The sequence below is a fragment of the Tetrahymena thermophila genome (assembly GCF_000189635.1).
Source record: "Tetrahymena thermophila SB210 genomic scaffold scf_8254092, whole genome shotgun sequence".
NCBI lineage: Eukaryota > Ciliophora > Oligohymenophorea > Hymenostomatida > Tetrahymenidae > Tetrahymena > Tetrahymena thermophila.
Window position 1 is genome coordinate 73200 of NW_002476046.1, and position 26978 is coordinate 100177.

Consider the following 26978-nt stretch of genomic DNA (forward strand, 5'->3'; position numbering starts at 1 on the left):
TAGAATTAAGACCATCAGATAAATAAAGAAAATATTAATAAACTAAAATCAAATATAAAAAAGTAAAACAAATTAAACAACATAAAATAAATCATCATTAATTTTAAAAAATATTAGTTAAGAAATATTTTCAGTAATACAGCGAGCGCACTTACTTGCTTATTTGTATATAATTTTAAAAAAATAAAAAAATGTTTTGCTAAAATTGTATTTATTTCTAGTTTTTCATTATTTCTTCCAAAATAATTAAAAAATATCAAATATGTTTTACTTTAAACCAATAAACGCTATTCTAAATTATATTTATCTATTCAAATTAATAGAAATTTATTTAGTCATATTAATTAGTGCCAAAAGCTTAAGATATTGTACTTAGAATAAAATTTATATGGATATATTCATTTAAAAATAAAATTATATTTAGCTAAAAAATATAAAATTTAATAAATAATAAATATTTGAAATTTTCTAAAACAAGAAATTAACTTTAAAATTTATTATTTAAGACAATATCAGAAATTCAGAGAGGTAAAGCAGTTAGAGTCTTATTCAAATTATGATAATTTATTTTGATTATGTGTTTCGTCTATTATTTCACAGTTACTTTTGCAATTTTCAAATTCATTATAATCAGAAATAATATTTTCTAAAGTTGTTTTAGCTTCTACGAAGTCCATTTCATCTAACCTATCATAGAAAGAAAGATATGCTCTTCTTTTATACAAAAAATTAAATGAGTTTAATTATGATTAAAGCATTTCTTTTACTGAAGACCCACTTTAAATTTTTAAAGCTGCTTATTAATGCTAATTTAAAAATGTTTAACTAATTTATATCAGCTATTTATTATCAGGAATCCAAAATGATTAATTACTAATTTTTAACAAATTAGCCATATCCTCTTAGATATTATATTTCCTTTAATCAATGCCTCTAAAAACATAATTACTTGAAAACTCTACTAATTTCTCAGTATTTAGAGAGTGATTCATAAAATTTCTATTATTTTCTAAAGCTTAGTTCATTTCTAATAAACTCATTTCATTTTATGATTTGTAATTTTTGTTATACAAAGGTGCAAGGAAATGTTGATGTAATTTAGGTTAGGAAAAGGTACTAAGTTCATAGCAAATTTTCTTATATCATTGGATATTTAAGATGGAAATCTCCATAGTGCTGTCACTCCAGAAATGGACTACTTTATTATTGTATTCAAATCTTTTAATGAAGGAGTATTATTACCAATAATTTTCATTAATATTTTATTTAGAGTTCCATTATGAAAACTGAAACAAAAATTTGATTAGGAATATAATCCAGGTATAGATAAAACTGCATTATATGGTTCAACAATTATATCATTAACTCCAGGAGTTGGAAATATACTGAAATTTGATATCATATTTTTTGGATAAAGGTCGTTTAACATTTATAGTATTAAGCTTCCATACCCACTACCTGTTCCTCCTCCCAAGCTACGCATTAATTAGAATCCTTGCAGACACTCTGATTATTCAGCTTATAATCTAATTTCTTCTTGAACTTAATCTAACAATTCAAGCTAACTATATCCTTAGCTGAAGTTATTGTTTGAGCTTGAGTTACCATAGATAAAACTAGATTAGCTAAATAAATTTTGTATATAGGATTATTAAATTTCATTTATAAAATCAGGATCTGAATCTACTTAAATAGATCTAGCACAATAGCTTCCTTTAATAGTTTCTAAAAAGTAGACATTAAATTTTTCTTTTTAGTAATCTGAAGAATGATTTAAATCTCCATAAGGATCTAAAGAATGCTCTATATGTAATGCCTCCCAAAAATCTAAACCTATTTAGTTCCCTCCCTTTCCTATTTAAATATTTATTATCTCCCTCATGAAATTTATACCAAAATCTTTTTTGTAATAATCAAATGAAATTTAATTCACGATTTAAGATAAATCATTGTTATCACCAGATAATTTTTTTAATTTAATAACTAATAAAATCTGAAATATTGAGCCACAAAAATGAATAATTAATTGTTTTTCTTTGTAAAAAATAATACTAGAAAGATTAAAATATTTATATCTATTAAAAAGTTGTAAAATTTATATATTATACATTTAAAATACCTCCTCTAAAAATGCATAATTTTTAATATGTTGAGTAAGAAAAATAGTCTCCATTTAACTAATATATCAAAATTTTTTGGAAATAAATCATTTAAAAAAACAATTAAACATGAAATTTATTGAAATCTTAACTCTAGGATAATAAAAAAATAGAGAAGAAAAATGAAAGGAAAAATAAAATATTTAATTGAATCATGCTAATAAAGAGAAAAAATTGGTGTTGTTACCAAAAAAAAAAAGATATTTTTAGAAAAATTAAAATAAAATACTAATTTTTAAATAAGTAAAACATTATTAAAAATTAAATAAAGTAAACTAGTTTTTAAAATTTAATATAAATAATTAGATATTACTAAAAACAAAATTTTATTTTATTAATCTTAAAATAATATTTTAAAAATAGAAGCTTAAGGATTTAAATATTCTTAAAAAATTATAAATAAAATTAAATTAATAGAATTTATTATTCAATTTAATAATATTTTAATTGAAGTATTCATTTTTAGAAAGTAGCTCAAATGGATTTTATTTTAACCATTTAAAAATGTTATCATTTATTTATTTTTATAATTATTTTTAAAATTGAAGTAACTTCTAGCTTTCTACTATAAAGTCTTATAAAAAGTGACAGAAAATTATATATAATTTATATAAAGTAAACAATTGTTTTTTATTTTGAATTTCTAACATAAATGATTTATTCTTTTTAATATTTGATTTTATTATAGAAGTAGGTGTTTGTTTTAAGTTTGCTTGTGAAGAAGTTTGAAAATCAATCAGAAAGTAATAAGTTGATTAGCTTTTCAAAAGCTTCTTGCTTATTTTCTATAGCCAAGTGAAGAGTATCAACTTAATGGTAATTAAAAATAGGACCATACACATTAGAGAATGGCAAATTTTTAGACATTTTGTCATAAAGGAATGTCTTGATATTCTAGCGAATAGAAATCCATTAGATGTTTGAAAGACACTTTTTCATTCTTTCTGGTATTTCACTGTTTGTTTTAGGTAGGAAGAGATCAGTTTGAAGTAAAACGCTCAACAAATATACAAAAGAGGCAATTTCACCATTTGCTGCAGCAAAATGTAAAGAATTCCAATAATTAATTGATTCTTTCAGAATGATTTCTTTTTTCTGATTTTAATCTTTATCTTTTAAGATCTTTTTGATAGAAGGAATGTGACCTATTGCTGATGCACGGTTGAGAAGTTGATGTTCTTCTAACTCTGTTTTACTGATGTACTGCTTAATGCTATTGAAAATACTTTTAGGTTCAATAACTGTTTGTGATTTATCTTTGAAAACAAAGTTCATTAAGCTACTCTTCCATTTTTCATCATTTTGTTCATTTAAAGCAGCTTCAATTTCTTCATAAGAATCCTTATAGCTAAAATATCTTGGCATGATTTAAATGGTAGGATCTTCAGTCAAGATAGATATCTTTTTCTCAAAAATAACATCACATATATTGTTAAAAACGTTATTTTGATTGCTCAGATTTATCCAGTTGACCCCAATAGTTTTTAACTTATTAACAGAATCAGCAGTTACTGAATCTAAGCTTATTACTTATCCACTATAATCAGGTTCAAGTCTGATGTAATTTTCTTTAAGAGAATTTTTAGTTTCTTGCAAGCTATGATCTAAATTTAAGTTTGCCATAGCAAAGTACTATTCGTAGTATGTTTCCGGATTGGCCATTCCTTTTAAAGAATTTACAAGTCCTAAAATAGCCGTCCTTGCGTGTTCTAATCCATCTATTAAAATTAAAATAGTTTTTTTTAAGAAAATTCAGAAATATTTAATTTAGATTACTGCTTGAAGAAGCTATTTCTTTAGGTGCATTTCCAAGGCTGAGCATCTTAATATTTTATTTCTTAGTTTATTAAAAAAAAATTAATAAATTAACAGTTTGAATAAAATTTTTTTAATTGAGATTATTATAACTAAAAATAAAAATTTAAAAATATATTTATTTACTTTGTATCCTCTACCCAAAAGATAGGTTGTAACCAAAATATCGACATTATTAAATAGGAAACCGCCATCAACAAATGGTGAACCATTTATTACAGTAGCTGCAAAGAATGGATAGGCTGCAGAACTTGCTCTTGCAATATCTCTTACTTTTACACTTGAGTAACTTGTATCAATTTCAAGCTAAGGATGTATTCCTATAATATTTTGTTTTCCACAAACGTTATTCAGCTTAGTGAACACAACTGGTATTAGCTCATTATTTTAGATTTCACAGCTTTTGTTTAGTTAAAAATTAATTTAAATCAAAAATAAAAGAAATTACCTTGTGATAAGCACATTAGATTTTAATTCTTCAATTTTTAGATCATTGAAGAAATCATATAGCTCAGATTCTATTCCTTCCTTGTCGTATAAAGGGTACTTAAATTAAGAATCATCACCATCTGGTTTAACTCCGATTAAGTAACGAATATAATGGCGAGATGAAAATATGTGATTTTTTGTGCTACCAATAAACTTATATAACAAGCTCTATGCAGAATGACCTGAGGCTAGGGCGAGTGAAATAATACCTCCTATTGAAGTTCCTCCAAAGAATTCAAATATTTCTGAGCACTTCTTCTTAGTCAAGTTTTCTAATTCTGTTAGGAAAATAAGCTAAATAATGCCTCTTATTCCACCTCCGTCAAGACAAAGGCATGATATTTTTTAATCATGCTTTACTACAGAACTCTCGCTGAATTCTCCTTATGAGAGTAGTGATTAATGCTTTTCTCTAACATAGTCAGGAATCTTTATATCTACTTAAGGACGTAGAGAGTAGAGCTAAATCAGAAGAATGCTTTTCGACTCTTCTGGCAAGACAAGCATTTCTATCTCATTCATAAGTTATTCAAAAGTTAGATCCAAAGATTTAATTACAAGTAACTCAATAGCATTTTGTCTTAAATTTATACATTTTACACAATCTTCCTACAATTCCTCCAACTCCTCGAATTCAGTGTTTTAATCTGCATAAACTCTCTTAAGTACTTGTATAGAGATCCAACTTTCAGCAAATAGCTGGCATTTCATTTTTAATTTTAGCTTAGTTACTTCAAAGTTGTAGTCTTAGTAAAATTCTTCTTAAGTTTATGATAAAACCAATTCATGATCACTGTGATATTGTACTTAATCGGAGCTGTTTTATTTGCGAATGCGGGATTGTTTCACAATCTTATTAATTCTGTGCTCCCAGTCATCTTTGTGTGCCTTATGAACTGTAATGTTATGTCCTTCAATGAGCATTTCAATTTTGGATTTATCTTTCAAGGAAGCAGCTGCTACAATATCGAATAAGTGCTCATCAATAAATCTAATGTATTCTTATTTGTGCCTAAAAAAATACAATTTAAAAATTAGAAATCACTTGAAGGTCAAATTGATAAATGTAGAGAAAAATCCATATTTTTCCAAATTATACTAAAGTAGAAACAAGAAAATGTTATCTTTAAAAGAAAAAAAATTTATTTTTAAAAAGATAAATTCAGATAAAATAATTAAGTTTTGATAAGAAAATCTGATCATTAACTATTTTTCATGCTTGATAAATCAATCAATCAAAAAATTTTTTTTAATTACTTTTATAAATTAGATGGGAGTTAGTCTAAACTGATGTGAAAAGAAGGTGAGAGATAATCACAACACAGCTTCACAATATATGCTCCTGTGAAGTTGAACTCATTAATTGTTGTGTGAATAGAGTTAATAATTTAGATAAAAACCTAATTCATGTTCATTTGTGAGTTATTTTTTAAGTTAGAAAGCTTATCTACAAAGTAGGAATAGTAAGGCTAGAACGATACAATCAAATCATCTCTAATCTGTTTGTGAATTTCTTCAGAATATTCATCAATGCTAATATTAGAAGCAGTTTTGCATACTTCATTAAGAAGATTCATTTCTTAGTTGTTTTTTATCATCATCCAGTTTTCTTCTACAACTTCTACCTTTACCTACTTAGCCTCTAAAACAATATCAGTGTCATCATTATCATTTTCACAAACATACTTAGAGCCATTATTAATCATTTCAAAACCACATTCAGTCATAAGTTCTATTTCATTATTTTTTAGCTAGGGAAAAAGCTGCTTCGCTCTCAATTTTAGTAGCGCGGGTAAGTCAACATCTCCCTCTCCCTTTGTCTCTATCTCTATTTCTTCAAATTAATCTAAGTATTAGATTATGAATTTCATATTGGCTTTCAAATAGAATTTAAATTTTTAATAATATTTTTTGTTTGTTATTAATTATCCAATGCTTTTTTGCTTTCTTTTATCAATGAAAATTTATTTGAAATATACAGTATATTGTTAGCATCAAAAACATGTTCAAATGACTTATGAAATAATAACAAAAATTTAATCCAAAAGAATAGAAAAAACTATTTAATAAATAATTAATTGTAAAGCAAAACTCACTTCCTATTCTCATATTCAATTTAGCTAATAATAAAATAATGCCATACATGACACATATAATTAAATTAGATAGTCTATTAAAGTTTTCATTAACATCTAAAGTATTAAAGTTCTTGCTTAATCATCATTTTAAGAATTTTCTTTAGAAAAAGGAATTTTTAATTAGAGGGCAACGCGTAAACACAAAAAAAAAATAGATAAAATTATTATTTTATTTTAATCTTTAAAAAAAATTTATGTTAATTTTTTCATTTTAAAATAATTTTTTTTTAGTGTTAATCTATATTTTCAATTTTAGTTGGTTTACAAAAATAATCATACTAATTTATCGTCTAATATACTTTTATTCATTATCATTCACTATACATTTTTTGGTTTTCTTGCTATATTTTTAAATAATATTGGTTCTAATTTTAGTTATCAAAACTGTGCAACTCTCAAATTAGTCAAATTAGGTATTATCACAATTTAAAAAATTAAATGTATCAAGTCATTTATAAAATTAAAATAAAAAGCAATGTAGAATACAATTTTTATGGAATTTAATTTTTGGATTTGTGAAAATAAATATTTTGATTAAGGTATTAAATCTCAAATATAAGCTAAACTTTAATAAATTAAAAGAAATAGTTCATTTATAAAGAAATAAGGCTAAGTTTTAGAAGCGATTCTTTAAGCAAGCTTCAAAACCTTTACTTTAAATGCTGTTTAAGTTCTTTAAATTACTTAATTTTTTATAGAAATCAGCAAAAGCTTTATAAAAGCCATTTTAATTATAAAAATACTTTCATTTTTCTAGTTTATTCAACTGCTTTATACCATTTGCTATTGAAAATCCACTGTTTTACTAATACAATTTTTAAAAGGATAAAAAAGCTTTAAATCTTTCATTTATCATGTAAATCAAACAATTTCAAACCAGCTCCCAAATCACATATTTTGTTATTATTCTCAAATAAAATTTCAAGCGTTTTATTTTTTATATAATTTAAAAGTTAGTGTGCTCTTTTAATTATATTTACCGTTTTTTTTAAATCACTAAGGTCAAACATTTTAAATTAATTAATTTAAAAAATTAATTATCTTAGGTAGTTAGTAGCAGAAGCATTAAATCCTATATATGAATCAATATATGAAATTATCTATTTAAAGGATTTGAGAGATGTTAAACTTATTCGTTTAAGATTATTTCTAGTTTAGTTAAGGGGGCGCCTTTGGACTATTTATAAAAATTCAAAAAAATATAAAGCAAAATTTTATTTTTTACAATTAATAAGTCTGTTAACAAATTTGACCTGCATTTATTTTTTAATTTATTTTTAGATGATATTATGAAATGGATTTCATTTATCACTTTAAGCCTGAAATTCTTTTTATAATGATCAATAAATATTTCATTTTTGAGTTTATAAGTTTTAAAAGAATCTCTAACCAAATAAAATGATAAAGATATAAAGAATTTACTAAATTTTTAAAAATTATCAAAATTAGATGTAAAATAACTATAAAACCTAAGAATATAAATTTATTAACACACAGTTAAAGAGAAATATATTTATTTTTACATATTTTAGTAAAAATTAATTATTTATAATGTAAGAAGTATATATTCAAAATATTTATTTTATTATATATAATATATTTTATAATTTTTAGTTAACATATCAGTTATTGTAAGCATTAAATTATTCTTAGCCTTGTAAAACAGATACAAATAGAGTGTATATTTACTTTAGGGATTAATAATTATCACATAAACACTCTATTCTGCCAGTTTGTTTTACTTCAAAAGCAAAAGGATAATACATAGCATCTAAGAATTTTTTAGCACATCTTCTCTCTAACATCTTATTACTTGGATTCATTGTTTAATACTTTATAATTTCAAGAGTTACTGGGTGAATGAATATATTAGTAAAATCTTTTATTTTTATTGCCAAATCAATGGCTTAATTCTTTTAGTTATAGAAAATCAATTCATCATTTACAACTGATAATTTTCTTAACCCATAGCCACATATTTGAGGGTGCTTCTTTTATGTCAAAGGATCGAAAATTTACTACTTTACAAGATTCCCCTGGTTTACTTAAAACATTTTGTAAATTTAGATTCCTTTATTTTCTTTAAAGTATTCTAGAACATTTTAGTAAATCGACTGATCAATTAGGCCATTGTGTATTTTTAGCTTTTAAGACAAATTACTTGCATATCTGTTGTTGCTATAATCATTATATTCACACTTTTCTGCATATTAATTCTGTTATGGAGACGAATAATTATTGTAATTTTGTAAATTCTCTTTGCTAAACATAGAGCTTCCAAATTATTATTATTATAGTAAAGAATTATTATTACAAAATGCTTAATGTTATTTAATAGCTGTGAGAGACGAATTTGTTCTATTGTGTTTTTGTGCTGTTCCATTACTTCCTTCTATATCAGAGAGATTTAAACTTTAATCATGGTGGATAACTTCTCCTCTACCATTAGCAAAAATTTAAGAAGAAGAAGATGAAGATTGAAATGAATTTACAGGAACAAAACCACCTGATGCTTAATTGTAAAATAATGAAGATGAATTACCTTCAATAAGAGGAACATCATATTTACTATATAAAATTTAAATATGGTGAATATTTTAATTTATCACAATTATTTCTTTTTCAATATTATTCATTTGTTGAATCCAATCAGAGAGAAGATTTTCTTGCTCTGCTTTAAGATCATCCATTTTCTTCTATAATAGCTTTAGTTTTGCAATGGGAGTTAAAGTTTCTCTAGTAAAGAAGAAATTCAAAGCAGGAGTAAACTCGTTTAAGGGAACTTACTATTGAATTAAAATAAAACCCTCTAATTTTCTAATAAAATTTTCAATTTGATCATCAAAAAAACGATGATAAATTTGAGTCAATTTCTCAGCATGATCTTTTTACATTCCATTTAAATGGAGCAACTCGTTAGTATATACTTTTGTTTGGTATTCTAACTGCTAAACTTTTGGGTTTTCCTTTTCTGATGCAGCAATGATCTCTCTTATATATCTATTATTTACATCTTTTTGCACCTTTATTTAACACATCCTGATAAATATTTTATCAACTTAAGTTTTTCTTTCATACTAAGCTTAATAGTGAGCACTTTAACTTCTATTTTCTACTTATTTCTTGTTAATTTAAGAAGTTGAAGGTGAAGGTGAAAGGGAACGTTAGCTTCCACAATTAGGATTTTATTTAGTAGCTGACTTATAAAAGAAACTCTAATTATTAGAATTACTTCTGGCTGTTAAGGTTGTTAATTGTTTTGTATTATTATTGTAAGATGTGAGTGTAATATGACTATTATTTAGTATAGAGTTCGATTAATTAATCTAACTGATATTATTAACATTATTATTTGTTGTAGTATAGTTTAAGTGAGAATCATTTAGTGCTGTTATAAGATATTGGTTATTAGTTTGTGTAATCTTCGTTTTGTTTAAGTAGCCAGTTGTGTCATCAAAAATATAAGAGTCATCACAGTTAGATCTTTTAGTTTAAGCAGCGCCACAATTTAACCTTTCATTAGTGAATGTATGGTTAACTTAATTTTCTGTTGTAAAGAATGGTATTGTGTTTTGCTCTTACTTTTCAATTTCATATAAAAGTTCCTTATTCCTATTTTTCATTTAATCTAATTTAGCCATGAGAATCAATTTTTCGTTCTAAATTTGAATTAATTCTTCATTTTTTTGATCCGTTTTATACTTTAAGTTGCAAAATATTTTTTGTTCTTCAAAATTATTTGAAAATGATTGCTTTTTTATAGAAAGTATTTCTACTATCCTTTTTTAGACTCTTATAGCATCTTCGCTTTACTTACAGTTAGCTATTATTCTGCTAAATAGAGAGTTTAAATCTAACATTCTATCTAAAATCTATCCAAGTTTACTATTTTGATAATCCAACTAAATATTGGACAAAAGTTATTTTTTTGTATTAATAAATTATAGTTCTGGTTCACCATTATACTGAAGATTATTGTATTTATTGCAATAAGTTGAAAATTCATCAACCAGAATTTGTTAAAAAGATTTAACTAAATTCATCATCTTGTTTTGAAAAATGCTGATTTATTCATCATCTTATTTGTAACTTTCTTCACAAATTATTTTACCCATGTTTTTTCCATCATACAAAAACTCTATTTCTTCGTATGCACTTTTTCCTAAATCATTTAAAGTAGATTTAATATATTCCCTACAAGACAGTTCATCTACTTTTTCCTATTAAAAAGATTATTAAACATTAATTTTATATTCATTATTATTTATGTTAAACTAAATTAAATCTGAAAAATAAAAATTATTCAATTTATAAATTTTACAAACTAATTTTGCTTTAAAAATTAATCGTTTTGAAATATTGATTTATATTTAATAAACTTATATAATTAAATACAAATATTTTTGAAATTTTAATTAAATTTGGTAAAATAAAAGTAAATAACTACTTTTGGAGTGATAGATTATTCTTAAATAGAAATGAGATCCTTTGCTTGTTTAACTTCATGCTCAATGTCTTTTTCTATAGCTCTAGATTAAGCATCAAGAATATTGTAATTTTACTGTACTTCTTGCATCTTCAAATTAAGTTTATTTAATTCATTTTGCAAACACATCCATACATTTCTTAAATTAATTTGCTAGAGAATCTAACAATCATCTTCATTCTACTTTAGCATTTCTATGTATGCTTCTAGATCGTCATATTCGAGTGCTAATTCAATGTTTCTTAGCTCATAACCTTCTAAATCTTACTACTGCATTTTCCTATTTTCAGAATAATTTTCTAGCAAGTCCTGATATTCATATATTTTCATGATAATACTTTCTTTTTCTTAAAAAAGTTTTTCAAGTGAACCTAAAATAGGCATTTACTACTTTTTAAATTCTTCAAAATGAGCCATATTTTAGTTTTTTATGCACTCTCTTTAAAATAAACAATCTACTTTTTGTAAACTCTCAAATAATTTATCTGAGTTTATAAACACCTTCTTAATAGCATCCTATCTTTTTTATGGTTCTTCTTTAATAATCATCTATTAATTTTAATTTGATTCTTCTTCCTCCATAATCATATATTTGATTTCTTTTATTTTCTATTCAAATTTATCTGATTCTCTTTCACAATAGTTCTTTAGGATATCTCTTTGTTGCTGCTTTGCCTCTAGGTTTTCTTTTTGTTCCTTAAGTTGTGTGCGTATTTCGTTGAGTTTCGTAAATGTATAAATATTTTAATCAAAATTTTAATTGCCTTTTTTTACAGAGCTATTCATTTGAGACCCATAACCCGAGTAAACAACGCTATTGTTGTTAGATCTTTGGCTTTCATTCAGGGCTTAAATGAAATTCAAGGTGTTCATTTTTTTTACCTCCATTTCTGAAAGTTGTCTTCTATTTTAACTTTTTCTCTTTTGTTTTTCTTATTAAAGTGGTGTATTGTTGTTATTTTGATTAACTGTTTGGTAACACATTTGCAAATTAGATTAGGATCTTTTATGAATAACATTGCTAGAATTCTATAAAATGCTATTGTCTTGTTTATCACAGATAAAACTTTATGTATCCTTAGTATTTGAATTTGAATTATAGTTTTATTACAAAGTTGCATTTTTAGAATTCAGGAAAGAATCATTTTAAAAAGTAGTGTTGTTGTTCTTAGATAAGTAATTAATGTTTTCATTATTCAGTTTCTAATTTATTTTTTGTTAAGAATTCATGTTGATAGAATTCTTGCTATAAACCAAGCTATTTGTTGAAGTAGATCTATCCTAAATCATAATAAATTTGCCTAAATTACTTCTTTAATTGCAATAAAACTACTTTTTATTTATATAAACTTTAAAGATATTTAAATATGGCTAATTATTATTCGATTTTTAAATTATAAATTTCTATTAATTTTAAATGTGTGCTATATTATTTTTTAAACTGAAAAATAAACAATAACAATCTATATAAATTTTTTGAATTTTTTCAAATTTCTGTCACATAAAACTGGTTTGGGTATTTTCAAAAAGATAGATGTTAATTAATTTTATTTGTTTAAAAATAGATAAACACCTCATTAATAGAATTTTAATAATGGCAAATAAAACAACAAATAAATTAATTTTAGAAATTAAAATAAAATTAATTAAATTTATTTCCTAAAAAATAAGTAAAATAAATTGCTATTTTAAATTTGTTTTTTAATAATTTATTTTAAAGATTTATATTAAAAATATTAAATTAATTTCAATAAAGAAATAAATTGATTTTTAATTTGATTTATCATTAAAGTTAATCATTCAGTAAAAAATAATAGAAATACAAAATTAAAAAATGATAGTACCATTGGCAATTAAATTAATTAATAATATTAATAAATATTTTGGTTCTATTTAGATATTTTTTACAATTTTTTGATTATTTAGTTTATAATTTATTCATAATTAATTTATCTGCAAAAAAAAATTAGTATTAATTAATGATGATAACATGTTATTTTTCAATTACACTTATATTACATTGGAGCTTAATTTGTTTTAGCTTAATTGAATAAAATACTGCTATAAATACAAATATAATGATAATGGAGACTTCATAAAATAAATTAAAGCTTAGATTAATTTAAAATTGTAACTCTGATAAAAGTTGCGTCGAGTGTGATTAAACATAATATTTATTTGATGGATAATGTTTTGATATATCAAAACGCCCTGATGGGCTTTACTGCAATCCTGAGAGTCGTATTTGTAAGTCTTGCAAGGTTAATTAATGCAAAGAATGCGACCAATCTTTGAAAGCTTGCTTAAAATGCTCGAAAAAATATTACAATTATAAATAACTTTGTTATGAAATTACACCTTAAGGTACTTATTGCGATCCATCCTCGCTTACATGCTAAAGCTGCATAGAAAAATCTTGTTTGAGTTGTGAAATTAGCTTAAGAAGCTGTATCCTTTGTAAAAATGGGGAATATCTGTATGATGGATAGTGCTTTTAAAATTAACCATAATATAGTTTTTGTGTAAAAGAGAATAACTTTATGTACGAAAGTATATACTTCAAATGCCTCGCATGCTCTAAAAATTGTAAAACTTGTTCAGGAATCAACGAAGATGAGTGTTTGTCTTGTAAACCGAATCTTATGATGTCTAATAGTACTTGCATATAAAACTTTATGGTTTATAAAAGTGCAATAAGCTAAGAAACTTCAGAGAAAGTAGGAAATTCTGTATTAGAAATATCTTCAATTTGCCTTGGTTCATCAATCATTTTGAGTATCTTAGAGGGGTTTCTACTAGGAAATACTGATACCATTTTAACTACTCATTTAAATACATTTAAGGTTCCTTTTATGATTTTAACTTCTACAACCTTTCCATTACCGATCTATTTACTACTCAAAAACTATGCAAGTAATCATAAAAATTTAGTTATTTATTTATTTAATTGCTGATATTTTTATATATAATAATTCAATAATGAACAAATAAAATTAAATTAAGTCATTTTTTTAGCAAATAAAATTAATTTTATTTTAAATGATTTTTTTCGATTTTGAATTAAATTAATAAACAAATTTTTATTTTTAGAATATTATAAAAAATTCCTTTTTTTAATTAATTAAAAGTATTAAAATTATTTTTTTATATTTTTAAATTAATTTTATAAAATGAATAGTTGTGAATCCAATCTTTTACTTAGTTTCATTCAATCCATTCATCTCTTTAGTTGAAAAATCGAACACGAGTTATGAAAACTATCAATTCGAAAGTATTAAATTGTCATTTAGCATATTGAAAAATGCTGGCTAATCTATTTTATTATTTTTGATTTGTGTACTTGTTTATGGAGCGTTTTATGCTCTTACTAAAAATAGATAAGATTGTGAGAGTGTTACTAGATTAAAAGTATATGAAAGAGGCTTCTCAAGTTTGATTGTTTAAGTTTTCTTGCTGATTGTTCCCATAACTTTTTTAAGTATATTAGTCCAAAGCTTAGAATTCAGTGAAAGCAAAATTTCTTAAACAGGAAGATTAAAAGAAATTAAGATTTTGATGAATTTTATCTATTCAATCATAATTCTTTTTATTTTAATAGTATCCTATTTTATATTGAATCAAGCAGTAATAGATTAATTCTATCAACCTTTAGGGCTTGCAAATATTACTTAAAAAAAAATAATAAATGGATGTATACCTTCAAATAAGCTAAGAAGAAACTTTATGCTTATTTATTTAGTTTTCAATTCTTTTGTTATCCCAACAATTTAAATATGCTTCTTCAATAGAAGTGTTTTAAAAATAGTTCTTTTGCTCCTAGCTTAACTAATTTTTTCCATAATAATGCTCATAGTAAGGCCTTTCATCTAAAAAAAGCAAAATATATTTTTCATAGTTGATTAGTTTTAGTGGTCTCTTTATTATTTAGAGTTCTTTGCACTGATATTAGTACTTCAATCAAATAAACCTGAAAATTAACATTCATTTATAGATTCTTTGATATGGATTATAGTTCTCCATACATACTTAATTTAGCTAATATATCCCTTTCATTCACTAATTAAAATTTTACTTTTTATTTACAAAAAAAGGAAATTACATTAACTATCTAGAAAGTAATAAGTTTAAGAATAATAAGGGTTTTAGTAATAATTCCTTTTTAAAATACCTAATGGAAATATATAATTAACAAATTTAAATTAAAGTTTCTCTTCAGGTTATAAAGTAAGATCAATAAAATTTGAAGAATGTTGAGATTTTTACTATATTTATATAGAAATTCAATACAAAATGAGTAATTAAAACAAAAAATAAGTAAATAACACAACATTTTATTTATAATTTTACAATTATTTTTGTATTTATGTGTGTTTAGTTATTAATGATTTATCATTTATATTCATTTTAAATTAAAAACCAATAAAAATTACAAACACATTTATTATTTATTAAAAAAAAAGATTAAAAAAATTATTTAAAATGAATACTTAAAAATGCCTTTTTATTTTAACAATTTTTAACATTTTTAAAGTAGTAAATTTAACTTAAAACTGTTTTTAATATGATGCATAAAATAATTGTATTTAATGCTTGAATGGATTTACTTTAGCTTCTAATTAAAATAATCAAATGTGTGTTAGAAATTGCAGTTCATAGTTATTCTACTAAGAGTCATCTTCAAAATGTGTGGCTATCTGCTCAAGCAATGAAATTGCTGATAGCGAATATAGGATTTGTAGATCATTAAACTTATGCTCAATTCTTTCTTAGCAAGGAAACATATTTCATTCTTACCCTGTGTCAAACATATTAATTTTGACTCCACAAAATACAACTTAAGAAGTGATAATATCCTTTAGTAACAATGATAATAATATTTATATGTGGGATTCTTAAAATGGATAATTAATATCAGAAATCAATGTTCATACATCACCTGTTTTAAAAATTATACTCTTAGAAGACTAGAATCAAATTTTAAGTTTCTCATAAAGTGGTGAGGTGATTATTTGGAACGTTAATAATGGAAATATCAGTTAAAAGTATAATGTTACTTTTGGACAGCTCACTGAAAATAGTGAGTTAAATGATAGTAGAGATAAAATATGTTCTTTTGGATACTAAGGAGAATTCTACATAAATGACTTGAAAAATAAAAATTAAAAGTAGTTTATAGGGCATTCAAATATAGTTGAGCAAATAATATTTTTAAATGAAGACAATAGTGCTATAACTTCATCCTTAGATAACACTATCCTGTTTTGGGATTTAGAGCAAGTAAATTATTATCGCTTATTGTGTGTCCATAATGGTCCTCCCTCTTAGATTAGTTTACTGTAAAAAAAATACCTCTTTTCTTTAGGCGGTTTAGGCTCTGATGGCTTTTCTATTAAAATAACTGACCTTTCTGTTGCTTAGTCACAGTGTAAAAGCTATAATTTAAATCATAAAAGTCCAATCATAAATATGATTTTAGATTAAAGTCTATCCAGAGTAATAACTTTTTCTTAATAAGATATAATTATCTCTTCTTTTTCATAAAATTCCCCTTCCTTGATATAATTATAATTTATTGATAAGTAGAAGTTTTAAATAAGTTAAGGGGATAATATTTTAAGTGCTATATTATCATCAAATACTTTAATTATATACAGCTAAAATGGTTTATTCTAAGTATTTGATTATCTAGATTCAATTAATCAATAATTTTAATCATTTATCTTACCTAAATATACTTCTATGCCAAATTAATAATAAATTTCCATAAATTTAAATGAACTCACAATAAAAGGTGCTTATATTAGCTTTCAAAAAAATCTATTGTATGTATTTGGAAGTTAAATATATTGTATATCTATGGATAATTTATATTTAAAATATTCAATAAATAAGCTTGCATCTAGTTACATTTAGCATTCTTAGGAAGTTAAATACTTAGATTATGAAGATGAATGTAGTATTTTTGCAAGTACTTCTTTAGATGGATAAATATTTATTTATGACTTAACAACTGGAGTCTTATTATAAAAGTTTATTCATCCATCTTATGTAAATACTAATCCTTCCTAATACCCATAAGGTTTATATTTGTAAATATCTAGAGTTGGAGGAATAGTTTGCGTTTCTTACAGTGACTTTAGTGTAGTTTGCTTTAATGGAATTACAAAAAAAGTAATTTCTTCTATAAATATGAAAGAAAATATACTTAATATACATAAAGATGATATAGGAAAATATATTGCAATAGTTACATAAAACACTATTAATTCTTATAATATAATAACAGGATAAATAGAATATCAATAAACTATCAAATCAGGATTTTTAAAATCTTTCTTAACTTAACAGCAATAACTACAACTTTTCACTATTTCACAAGATTTATTTCTAACTTACAGGAGTTTTCCATCTTTACAGATATTGGACACAAATGATATTATTTAGTCTTAATTTGATTCTAATTATGGAAATTTACAAGGCTATAATTTTTATGTAGATTTTTCTTTTATGATTGTCTACTTTAGCTTAGGAAAAGTATATTTATTAGATGCAAACTTAAATTTAGTCAAGCTTAGTGATGAAAAAACTTAATTGTCAGTGGTAAAATTATAAATATTTAAAAAGAAAATAACAATAATAAACATTTTTCACCAAAAAAAAACAATATATTAATAAAACATTAATTTTCATTTATGATTAAATTATTAAATTTAATATTAATAAACTTGTTTATTTAAGTTTTATTGATACTATTAATATTTTTAAAAACAGGACAGTTTATCTTATGAACAGTTTTATTTATCATTTTTTTATTAAAAATATATATTTATTTAATTTTAATTAAAAGTGTATTGTTGGATATTATGTTGTTTTCTGTGCAACAGGACCACCTAGTAATGTAATTGTTAGGAGTTTCGATGATTCATATTTTTTTGTTGATGGTTAAGGGTATCCACTTGATCCATTTCTGAACGTTGTAGTATCATATAACTTCCAAAAAGCATTTTCAGTGAGAAATTTTGGTGCCTTTGGTGGGAATATTTTAGTAGGAAGTTTAGTTGATTTGTCCGCCGAATAATCTTTTTATACTAATACAGTTATTATTGGGTTGAAGATTGATGATACAAGACAAAGAGCTATATATTATGAACACTCAGGATAAATTACTGTTAGTCATTTTGTACCAGACACTTCTTCATTACTTTCTAGATACAATGATACTACTCCAATAAATAAAATTTATCTCTTAAATCAAGATAATATTTTACTTATTTTATCAAATTACCTTTCTACAATTAGTTATTTAGATTACACTTTAATTATGTAAGTTTAAAATTATTTTTTATTTGATATATTTTTAAATTGACATATATTTTTAGGTTCAATTCATTTCATAATTTACCACCTACTGATTGCTTAATTGATAATGAGCAAGGAATTATTTATAGCTATAATCAAGATATATAAAATAATTTATAAATGTGGTACTACAAAAGAGGAGAATCTGTACCTTTAATTTTACCAACTAAAAGCAAGATTAATGGATTAGCAATATCAAAGGTTGAAAATATATTATTTTCATATTCTTAAGATGGATAAATTTTCATTTGGGATTTTAAAAATGTCAACCTAATTAAAATTCTATCTGTAAATAACTAAGCTAACATTATTAATCTTCTGTTATTTAATGCATATACCCCTCTTTGTATATCTATTAGTTCCGATTTTAGCACTGTTATAACTAATTATCAAAACGGAATAATTTAGAGAGTGATTACTAAAAATGGTTCGACAAACATAGTGATTGATCAAGATAATTAAAGATTATTTATTTTAGGTTAGAGTATTGCAGTATACTAAGCAGCCAGTGGATAAAAAATTACAGAATTTCTTTAATTTGATGGAACAGTGTAAAATCTACTGATCTAAGATAGCTATCTTATAGCATATGCTAATTAAGTAATTATGTCAATTGATAGAACTAGTCTATAACAATTGTTTACAGGTAAATTTACAAGGACTATATTTTAAATATAAGTTATGAAGAATTTAGTTGGCATGATAGCATATAAGGAAAATTATTAAATAGAGATTTGGAACTTTTAGAGTGGAATTATGCTTTCTTCAATTGTTGATTAATAATATGGCAATCCTTTCATAAATCTATTCATAGATGAAGAATCTGATTTTTTCTTGGTTTAAAACACCTTAAATATTTTAGAAACAGTCTTACCTTTCTAGCAAACTATAAGCCCGATTAAAGATTTGATTTATACTAAAGTTGCAAACACAGGTGATGTAGAATCTATAATTATTGATAAATAAACCAATTAACTTATTATTTACAATTAAGCATAAATCGAAATAAGAAAATACTATACCTATTTAGGAGATGAAGGATCGTCTTTCAACTTACCTTCATATTCATAGGTTTAACAAGTCTACCTTTAGAACGTAGGTAATATTTTATTTTATTAACAAATATTAAAACTAGCTTTGCAAACAAAAATAAAAATTATCAATCAACAATATATTTTTTAATTTAATATGTAGATATTATCATATATATCGATAATGAAAGAAAATCATGGTAAATGAAGGAAAATAAGCTTCTCTTTCTCTAAAGATTAGAAGAATATCCTAATAATTTTATGATTTTTAACGAATATTTAGTTTTAAGCAATTCAAAAGCTATCATTTTACTTAGTTTTGATTTATACCAGCTCTCAACTTTTTAAGTCTCTTAAATATAAGATATATATCCTCTTGAAACTAGCAATCTCTTATTTGCGATAACTGAAGACTTTACAATAATTTAAATTTTATTAGATACACAAAGTATCTAAATGAAATTATTAAATACCTATGATGGAACTCATTCTCATAGAATATCAAAAATAGTATTTAATACTTAACTCAATTTTTTTTTAGCATCAGATGTATCAGGTATAATATCTATACACAATTATAAGACTCAAAAAACTATTCAAATAATATAAAAAAATACATAAGCAGTTCAATAATTAATTTTAGACTCTTAACTTTAAATGTAATTTCACTCAATTATTTTTATCGAAACTTAATTAATTATTTTTTATAATTGATGATTTATCTTATTAGTGAATTTTTCTAAATTAGATAAAAATTTTATTTTTCTATTACAAAATTAGGCTCTTTGTTTGCTCATAAGATGGAAATCTAGACATCTATAATTTTGAATAAAAATTAAATTAATACAAAATCTACTAAAATATAAAATATAATACTGCAGTTATGTAAATATAATATGATGAAATAGCGAAATAACTATTTGTTTGGAATTCTTTACAGTAGAAAGTTTAAGTTTTTAATTATCAAAACTAAGAATTTATTTTGGCTAATTAAATTTTAGCTCCTAGTGATTATGGAGTATAGGTTAAAATTTCTAGATAATTTAATCTTATTTCTATTATTTGCACATTCTAAATTAACTTCTATAATTATTCAAAAGACTTTCAATTTTTGAGTTATTTGAGATAACCATCATCAATTTATGATATAGCTGATATAATATTCTTGTCAAGATAGCTTATTGTTGTTGTTTGTAAAAGCCAAATTCTAGTTTTAAATATTTCTTAGCAACAAGCAAGCATATAAAAGAAATTTCCAAGCTTATATTCTTAAATAATTTTTTCATAGTTTGAAGATAATATCACAGTAAAATTGAAAGGAGTCAACTAAGTAGGCATATTTAACTATACTTTTGTTTAAGAATTGCAGCCAACTGACTTAAGCTAGATTTGCTACTACAACTTCAAATAAACAAGCACCTATTTCTAATGGTTGAGTGATTTGAATCTTTAAATACAATCATAATAAATATTAGGTTAAAATTAAATTTAAACATAAATCTTGACTGTTGAAATGAGTAATAACTCTGAATTTAACCTCATTCCATAAAATTAGAATTAAAATTAGTTAAATCAAATTTATACATACAGTAAAGAGGATGATTTTTAAAATAGTATTAATATAAAATTTACTAGTTTTTTGTAATTTGAGCTTGAAATAATTTAAATACGAGATTTTTTTTGGGTTTTAGATGACTACAATTAAGTAAAATTTAATCCAAAAACTTAGAAAATAATATTAATGAATTAATCTTTGCAAAGTGAATTTCATGGAAACAGCATTTAACTCTAAAATTTAAATTAAGTAATAATGCAAAACATAACAATTTAAAATTCAAAATTTTAAAATAACAATATTACATAAGCTGATAATCCTTATTTTTATAACATATTTAATGTCAACGAAGTATATATTTCAAACATTAAAATTACTCAGTCATATTTTAGTAATTAGGTCTTATTATTAATTGATAGTTCAAATATAGTTACTATTGATACTTTAGAAATAGATTAAATATATTACAATAATATAAATTCTTTAAATTAACAAGATGTTCAAAATTTACTTTTTAACTTGATTGTAGTTAGAAATTGTATAAATTTAACCATTAAAAATGTTGTATTTAGAAGTACCTTGACATAGATGACTTTCATAGTAATGAATTTGAATGCCAATTAAAATTTAATAATTGAACAGTTTAACGCTTAAAATTGCTAAAATATTATTCTTTTGAGCATTTCTCCTACCAATTATTAGCAAGATAAGACAATAATCCTCTAAAATGATATTATATAACTTTCTTAATTCTAAGTTTCTAATTGTCAGACTCTAGAGAATCATCCTCTTATTTACTTATAATCTAATAATATATTGATAAATAATACTATTTTTGAAAATAATTTTTGTATAAATTCTTAAGGATGCTCTTTTTTAATTTAATAAAGCTACTTTGTTATGTATAATTCTATTTTCATTAAATAGTAATCAGGTCAGGGTGGTGCAATTAGTATTACAAATACAATTAAAACAAGCTTAATTTAAAATTGCACTTTTTTTAACAATACAGCATTTGTAGGAGGAGCAATCTATTTACAAAATTCAGATATAGATGTTGTTAATACAACAATAATATACAATAATGCATTTATAGGAGGAGGAATTAGATATATTCAAAAAATACCAAAATTCATTTATTAAAATTAAATAGAGTAAACAACTAATAATATTTCACAAAATTAAGCTAAAGTATTTGGAAATAACATAGGATCATATCCTAGATATATGGTGGCTACAAGCTTAAATACTACAATAAGATCTCTTTAAGAAAGTAAAATATAAATTTTTTTTTTAATTTTATTTATAATATATGTTTTTTATTTTATTTTTTTTCTAATTATTAAATAGGAATAAGCTCAAACGAACTGTAGTAAATGTATAATTACTAAATAGACTCTTTCATGAGTGGGGATTATTTCAATATAGGTCTCAAAGTGTTTGATGAAGAAGATAACATTGTTTAATACTAACCAAAAGATGATATTCCTGATGTTATCAAAACAGAATTAAATTAGTATTCTATAAATTGCTTATAAGGAGAAGAAATAAATTTAAGTGGGAATACATTTTTCAATGAATACAACAATTATACTTCTTTATTTATAATAGACAATCTTATTTTAAAGGGTAATCCTTCTTCATAAAGAGAATTTTATATTCAGAATTAGTTCATTTACGTACCGTCCATAAATAACTCTTAAACTCTAGTACTCTAAAATATAAATATTAAAGTTAAAGTTAATTTCAGGAAATGCCTTGTGGGAGAAATTTATATAACATAGTAATAATATTTTTTTTATTTTTCAATAATTCATAAATGTATTTTTTAAGAACAATTGATAGCCCAACCTATTGCATGCCCTGTCCATAAGATAAATATTCTTTAATTGAGTAAAGCCCAACTACATCAGATTAAACGTGCAAACTATGTCCAGATACAGCTTATAAATGTTAAGGTAGCACAATAATACTTAAAAATGGGTATTGGAGAGAAAATAACCAAACCGATAATATTGTATATTGTAAAAGGAATGAAAAAAACTGCTAAGGATAGGAGTCAAATAATATAAATTATTGTGCACCTGGATACGTTGGTCCTCTTTGTGAGTAGTGTGATTTAATAGGAGATGTATGGAAAAGTAAATATATGAATGATGGTTAGTATAATTGCGTTGCTTGCAAAGATAGCATTCCATTGATTTTCTAATATGTAGGAGTAGCTCTATTGAGCTCAATTTATTTAATATATGGAATCAGGTAAGTGATTATTACAACTATAGTTAAAATTTAGTGCTTCTATTTGAGAAAAATGAATTTGGTATGCGTAAGTAGGAGTGAATCAAGAGATTAGACAGATATTTATATCAAACTTTTAATGCATTTTATGCAAGTAGGTTCAATTGTTTACTAAATACAGTTACCAAAAATATTCTAATTTTTATCAGTTTCTATCGGGTCACCATTGGATACTTTAAAATACTCTTAAGATTGTAGGAGCGTTTTTTTAGCTTAGTATATTAAGCCAGCTTATGGACGTATTTTATGGCAATAAATTATAGCATTAGGATACATTCAGTTTCTTATGATCTTTTATTTTTTTGTAGTAATTACAAAGTAAAATATTTATTTTTTTTCGATGTTATTAATACTAGGGTTAGACCTTATATTCAGCTTAACCCTATTTTATACTGTTTAGTCATTTATTTAAAAAAATAAAGGGATAAATTTATTCTAAAACTTTTTATATCTCCTACCCTAAAATAATTAGATTATATTAATAATCTTTAATTGTTTCATAGAAAAAATAAAAAATTTTATTAAATTAATATTTTATATATTTTTAGATAGTTAATTATCAATTTTCTTTTTAAAAATAGGATAGTCAGAGCAAATAAAAATTATCTAATAAATGGATTTATATTTGTGTTTTTATTTATGTAGCCCAATATTTTATCTGGATTGACTTCTATGATGACTTGCAGATAAATAGGAGAAAAATCATACATTGCTGGAGATGTTACTTTAATTTGCTATTCATAAGAACACAAAACATTTATAGGCTACTTAATCATTCCATTATTCATTTTTTGGGCAATAGTACTTCCTTTTTTATGGCTTTATTGCCTAGTTATAAATAAGAACAGACTTGATAATTCTATAACTAGATTAAGATTTGGTCCTTTGTATCAAGAATACAAAAAAGTGACTTATTATTGGGAGATTACAAAAATTAATCTGAAAATGCTTATAATTTTTGTGAGCACATTTTTTGAGGATTATCAAAGTATATAAGGAACTCTTTGCACAATCATTTTATTTTTATATCTTTTACTTTCTTTTTATAAGCGCCCTTATATTTCAATATAATTTAACAAAACTGATTAAATTTGCAATATTATACTGATAATATGTATTTAACTAAACTAGTTTATTTAAACTACTTAATAAGATCAATTTCTGGTACTGGCAAGCAATTATTTGCTTATTATTATAAACTATAGCTTTATGGCTTACCTGATTTATAAGATAATTAAATCTAAATTAATAAAACTTATAACTATTCTTATAAAAAAAATATACTGCCTCAATAACCTTTTACCAAAATAGTTATAGGATTATCCTGAAAGGCAAAAGAATGCTTTTAAAAATTGGAAAAAAGCTCTTAAACTTATATCAATTCATCTCTGCCATTTAAAAGAGTAAAAAGCTTAAATTGAAAGTAGTAGATGCCAACTTACTAAAGAAATAGTTTAGAGAAATTCTTTGAAATTTTTTGCACTTAAAAATTCAAAAAGAGGAGGTTAAGAATGTAATTAATTAATTGATTTTTTAATCTGTTTTAATTTTAAGTATTTGCATTTTAAAAACAGGGGATTCTCTCATTTAGCAATATTAAATTTCTAAATATTAAGACAATTAGTCTATATGTACATAAAAGCCATAAAATGTTTAGGATACCAACTTTAATATGAAACAAAGTAAAATTTTATTTTTATTATCAATCAAAATAAATTTACAAATCTAATTTAAATTTTATTAATATTTAGCAAATAACATTTCTAGCACAAATATGATATAACAAAATATAACATAAGATTAGTAAATATAAACTCCTAGGGGTAGTGAACATGTTTTATGTAGATCACCTTCCATATTTAAGCATTAATTCTTAAAAAAAATGGATATGTGTACAAAAAATTAAAATATAGAAATTTAAAGTAAAAGTAATAAATCCTCAATATCCTCTAGCAGTGTAAGCAGTAATATTGATATTTTAAATAAAGAAATTGCTGAGAGTTAGAAAGATAATTAACAAAACTAATAAAACTCACAAAAGTAATATTTAGATAATTAAGATTAACAGGACAGTTTAATATTAGATTAACATAATATGAAAGAAGCAAAAGAAGAAGTTACAAATGTTATCGAAACAATGATCGACAATTACAATTTTTAAAATATAATGAAATTTAAATGAATAAAATAAAAATGTAGTAACTTGAAAAACAACATTAATATTATTATAAATATTAATAAAACAAATTTATTTATATTTTTTTTAATTAGAAATTTAAAAGCAGTAATTTATTCATCTTTTATTATTTAAAAAATAAATTGAAATTTAAATCTAATTTTAATACCAATATTTATTTTATTTTAAGAATTGTAAAATTGTAAATTTAATTTAAAAATTCTAAAAAAATTATAAAAGATTAATATAAATTAAATTATTTAATTTGTAGTATTTATGATCTCATGAAAATAATGTTTTGTTCTAGAATTGATTTTTACTTTATTAAAAAGTAAAATATTTATTAATTGTGATATAATATCAGATAAGCATTTATTCTTTAAATATTCCATTTTAATATATATTTAGATAATCTAATTTATAAAGTAGTATAAATACTTAACCAATTTTAAAGAAATTACTAAGCATACTTTAGCTGAAATATTAAATCTCATAATAACACTTTCAAAATTTCTTTAAAAAGAGTAGACTACATTATTTGAATTTACAATACTTATTTACATTCAATTTATTTTTGATATATTTGATCGTAATTTATCGTCAATTTTAAAGTTACTTAATTAATTTACCAAAAGTGTTTCTGATGATTGATTTCAATTGTTATTAAAACCTCAATTTACAATGATAAGATTTTTTCCAATTGTCAATATGTTTTAAAGATTAAGGTTACCCTAAAACAATTAAAATTTACAATAAATTTTTATTTTATATCTATAAAATTTTAAGCTCTATTTTATCTTAATTTTTTCTAGAAGATTTTAAAAAGCCATTGAAAACTCATACTTCAATGACTCTAAAATAAATAAATAATAAATAAAATGTAAAAATATTTATAAAATATTCTCAAGTTACCAAAGCTAATATAAAAAAATTCAATAAAAATGTCATACATCTAAGAAATACCAGAAATAGAAAAGTATTGGGATAACTTTTCAGATGAATACTCTTCTTAAGACGATGCTACTAATGTATTCTACCTTTCTCTTTTAAACATGCTGAAAGTTAATACTCGTAAATAAATTTTAGAAGTTGGTGCTGGAGCTGGTTTTCTTTACAACCATACTATGAACTATAAGAGACCTGAAGCATCTTATGTTGCCACAGATCTTTCAGAGAAAATGCTCTCTATTTTATGTAAAAGGCTACAAATATCAGAAGCATTTAGGGACGAACTATTTATTGAAAAATATAATCTTAAAGTAGAAAAGGCAAATGGTGAATAGTTACAGTATAGTGATAACGCTTTTGATTGTTATATCGCTAATCTATGCCTTCAAATTACAACAAACCCAGAGAAGATGATAGCAGAAGCTTTTAGAGTCCTTTAAAAAGGAGGAGTTGCTGGTTTCACAGTGTGGGGAGACAAAGCAAAGTCTTATTACTTTAATATTGTACCTGAAGTTTTAGCTAAG

At 23.3% G+C, this 26978-nt stretch overlaps 8 protein-coding genes across 8 annotated transcripts; 3 read left to right on the forward strand and 5 right to left on the reverse strand. All coding sequences in view use genetic code 6, as the record gives it.

The window, feature by feature from the left end:
• Positions 1–512: 512 nt before the first annotated feature.
• On the reverse strand, positions 513–677 carry TTHERM_001104979 (tubulin/FtsZ family, GTPase domain protein; the record flags this gene model as incomplete). Its single annotated transcript, XM_012800552.1, has 1 exon — positions 513–677. One exon carries the CDS (start codon positions 675–677, stop codon positions 513–515), a length of 165 nt encoding a protein of 54 aa, XP_012656006.1.
• Positions 678–1036: 359 nt separating this feature from the next.
• On the reverse strand, positions 1037–1882 carry TTHERM_01104980 (tubulin/FtsZ family, GTPase domain protein; the record flags this gene model as incomplete). The annotated part of the gene is made up of 1 exon (XM_001025973.2): positions 1037–1882. The coding sequence occupies one exon, from the start codon at positions 1880–1882 to the stop codon at positions 1037–1039; it is 846 nt and encodes a 281-aa protein (XP_001025973.2).
• A 1009-nt stretch (positions 1883–2891) lies between these two features.
• On the reverse strand, positions 2892–6334 carry TTHERM_01104990 (patatin-like phospholipase family protein; the record flags this gene model as incomplete). The annotated part of the gene is made up of 5 exons (XM_001025974.2): positions 2892–3877; positions 3936–3996; positions 4101–4374; positions 4423–5475; positions 5721–6334. The coding sequence occupies 5 exons, from the start codon at positions 6332–6334 to the stop codon at positions 2892–2894; spliced, it is 2988 nt and encodes a 995-aa protein (XP_001025974.2).
• A 1112-nt stretch (positions 6335–7446) lies between these two features.
• On the reverse strand, positions 7447–7860 carry TTHERM_01105000 (hypothetical protein; the record flags this gene model as incomplete). The annotated part of the gene is made up of 2 exons (XM_001025975.2): positions 7447–7778; positions 7827–7860. The coding sequence occupies 2 exons, from the start codon at positions 7858–7860 to the stop codon at positions 7447–7449; spliced, it is 366 nt and encodes a 121-aa protein (XP_001025975.2).
• A 363-nt stretch (positions 7861–8223) lies between these two features.
• TTHERM_01105010 (hypothetical protein) lies at positions 8224–12377 on the reverse strand (the record flags this gene model as incomplete). Its single annotated transcript, XM_001025976.1, has 2 exons — positions 8224–10821; positions 11049–12377. 2 exons carry the CDS (start codon positions 12375–12377, stop codon positions 8224–8226), a joined length of 3927 nt encoding a protein of 1308 aa, XP_001025976.1.
• A 788-nt stretch (positions 12378–13165) lies between these two features.
• TTHERM_01105020 (hypothetical protein) lies at positions 13166–14523 on the forward strand (the record flags this gene model as incomplete). The annotated part of the gene is made up of 3 exons (XM_001025977.2): positions 13166–14000; positions 14266–14358; positions 14465–14523. 3 exons carry the CDS (start codon positions 13166–13168, stop codon positions 14521–14523), a joined length of 987 nt encoding a protein of 328 aa, XP_001025977.2.
• Positions 14524–15716: 1193 nt separating this feature from the next.
• TTHERM_001105029 (WD domain, G-beta repeat protein) lies at positions 15717–25512 on the forward strand (the record flags this gene model as incomplete). The annotated part of the gene is made up of 11 exons (XM_012800553.1): positions 15717–16580; positions 16980–17687; positions 17935–18410; positions 18467–19545; positions 19641–20136; positions 20258–22305; positions 22383–22815; positions 22866–23648; positions 23912–24843; positions 24905–25012; positions 25082–25512. 11 exons carry the CDS (start codon positions 15717–15719, stop codon positions 25510–25512), a joined length of 8358 nt encoding a protein of 2785 aa, XP_012656007.1.
• A 935-nt stretch (positions 25513–26447) lies between these two features.
• On the forward strand, positions 26448–26965 carry TTHERM_01105030 (UbiE/COQ5 methyltransferase, putative; the record flags this gene model as incomplete). The annotated part of the gene is made up of 2 exons (XM_001025978.2): positions 26448–26794; positions 26860–26965. 2 exons carry the CDS (start codon positions 26448–26450, stop codon positions 26963–26965), a joined length of 453 nt encoding a protein of 150 aa, XP_001025978.2.
• Positions 26966–26978: the final 13 nt, after the last annotated feature.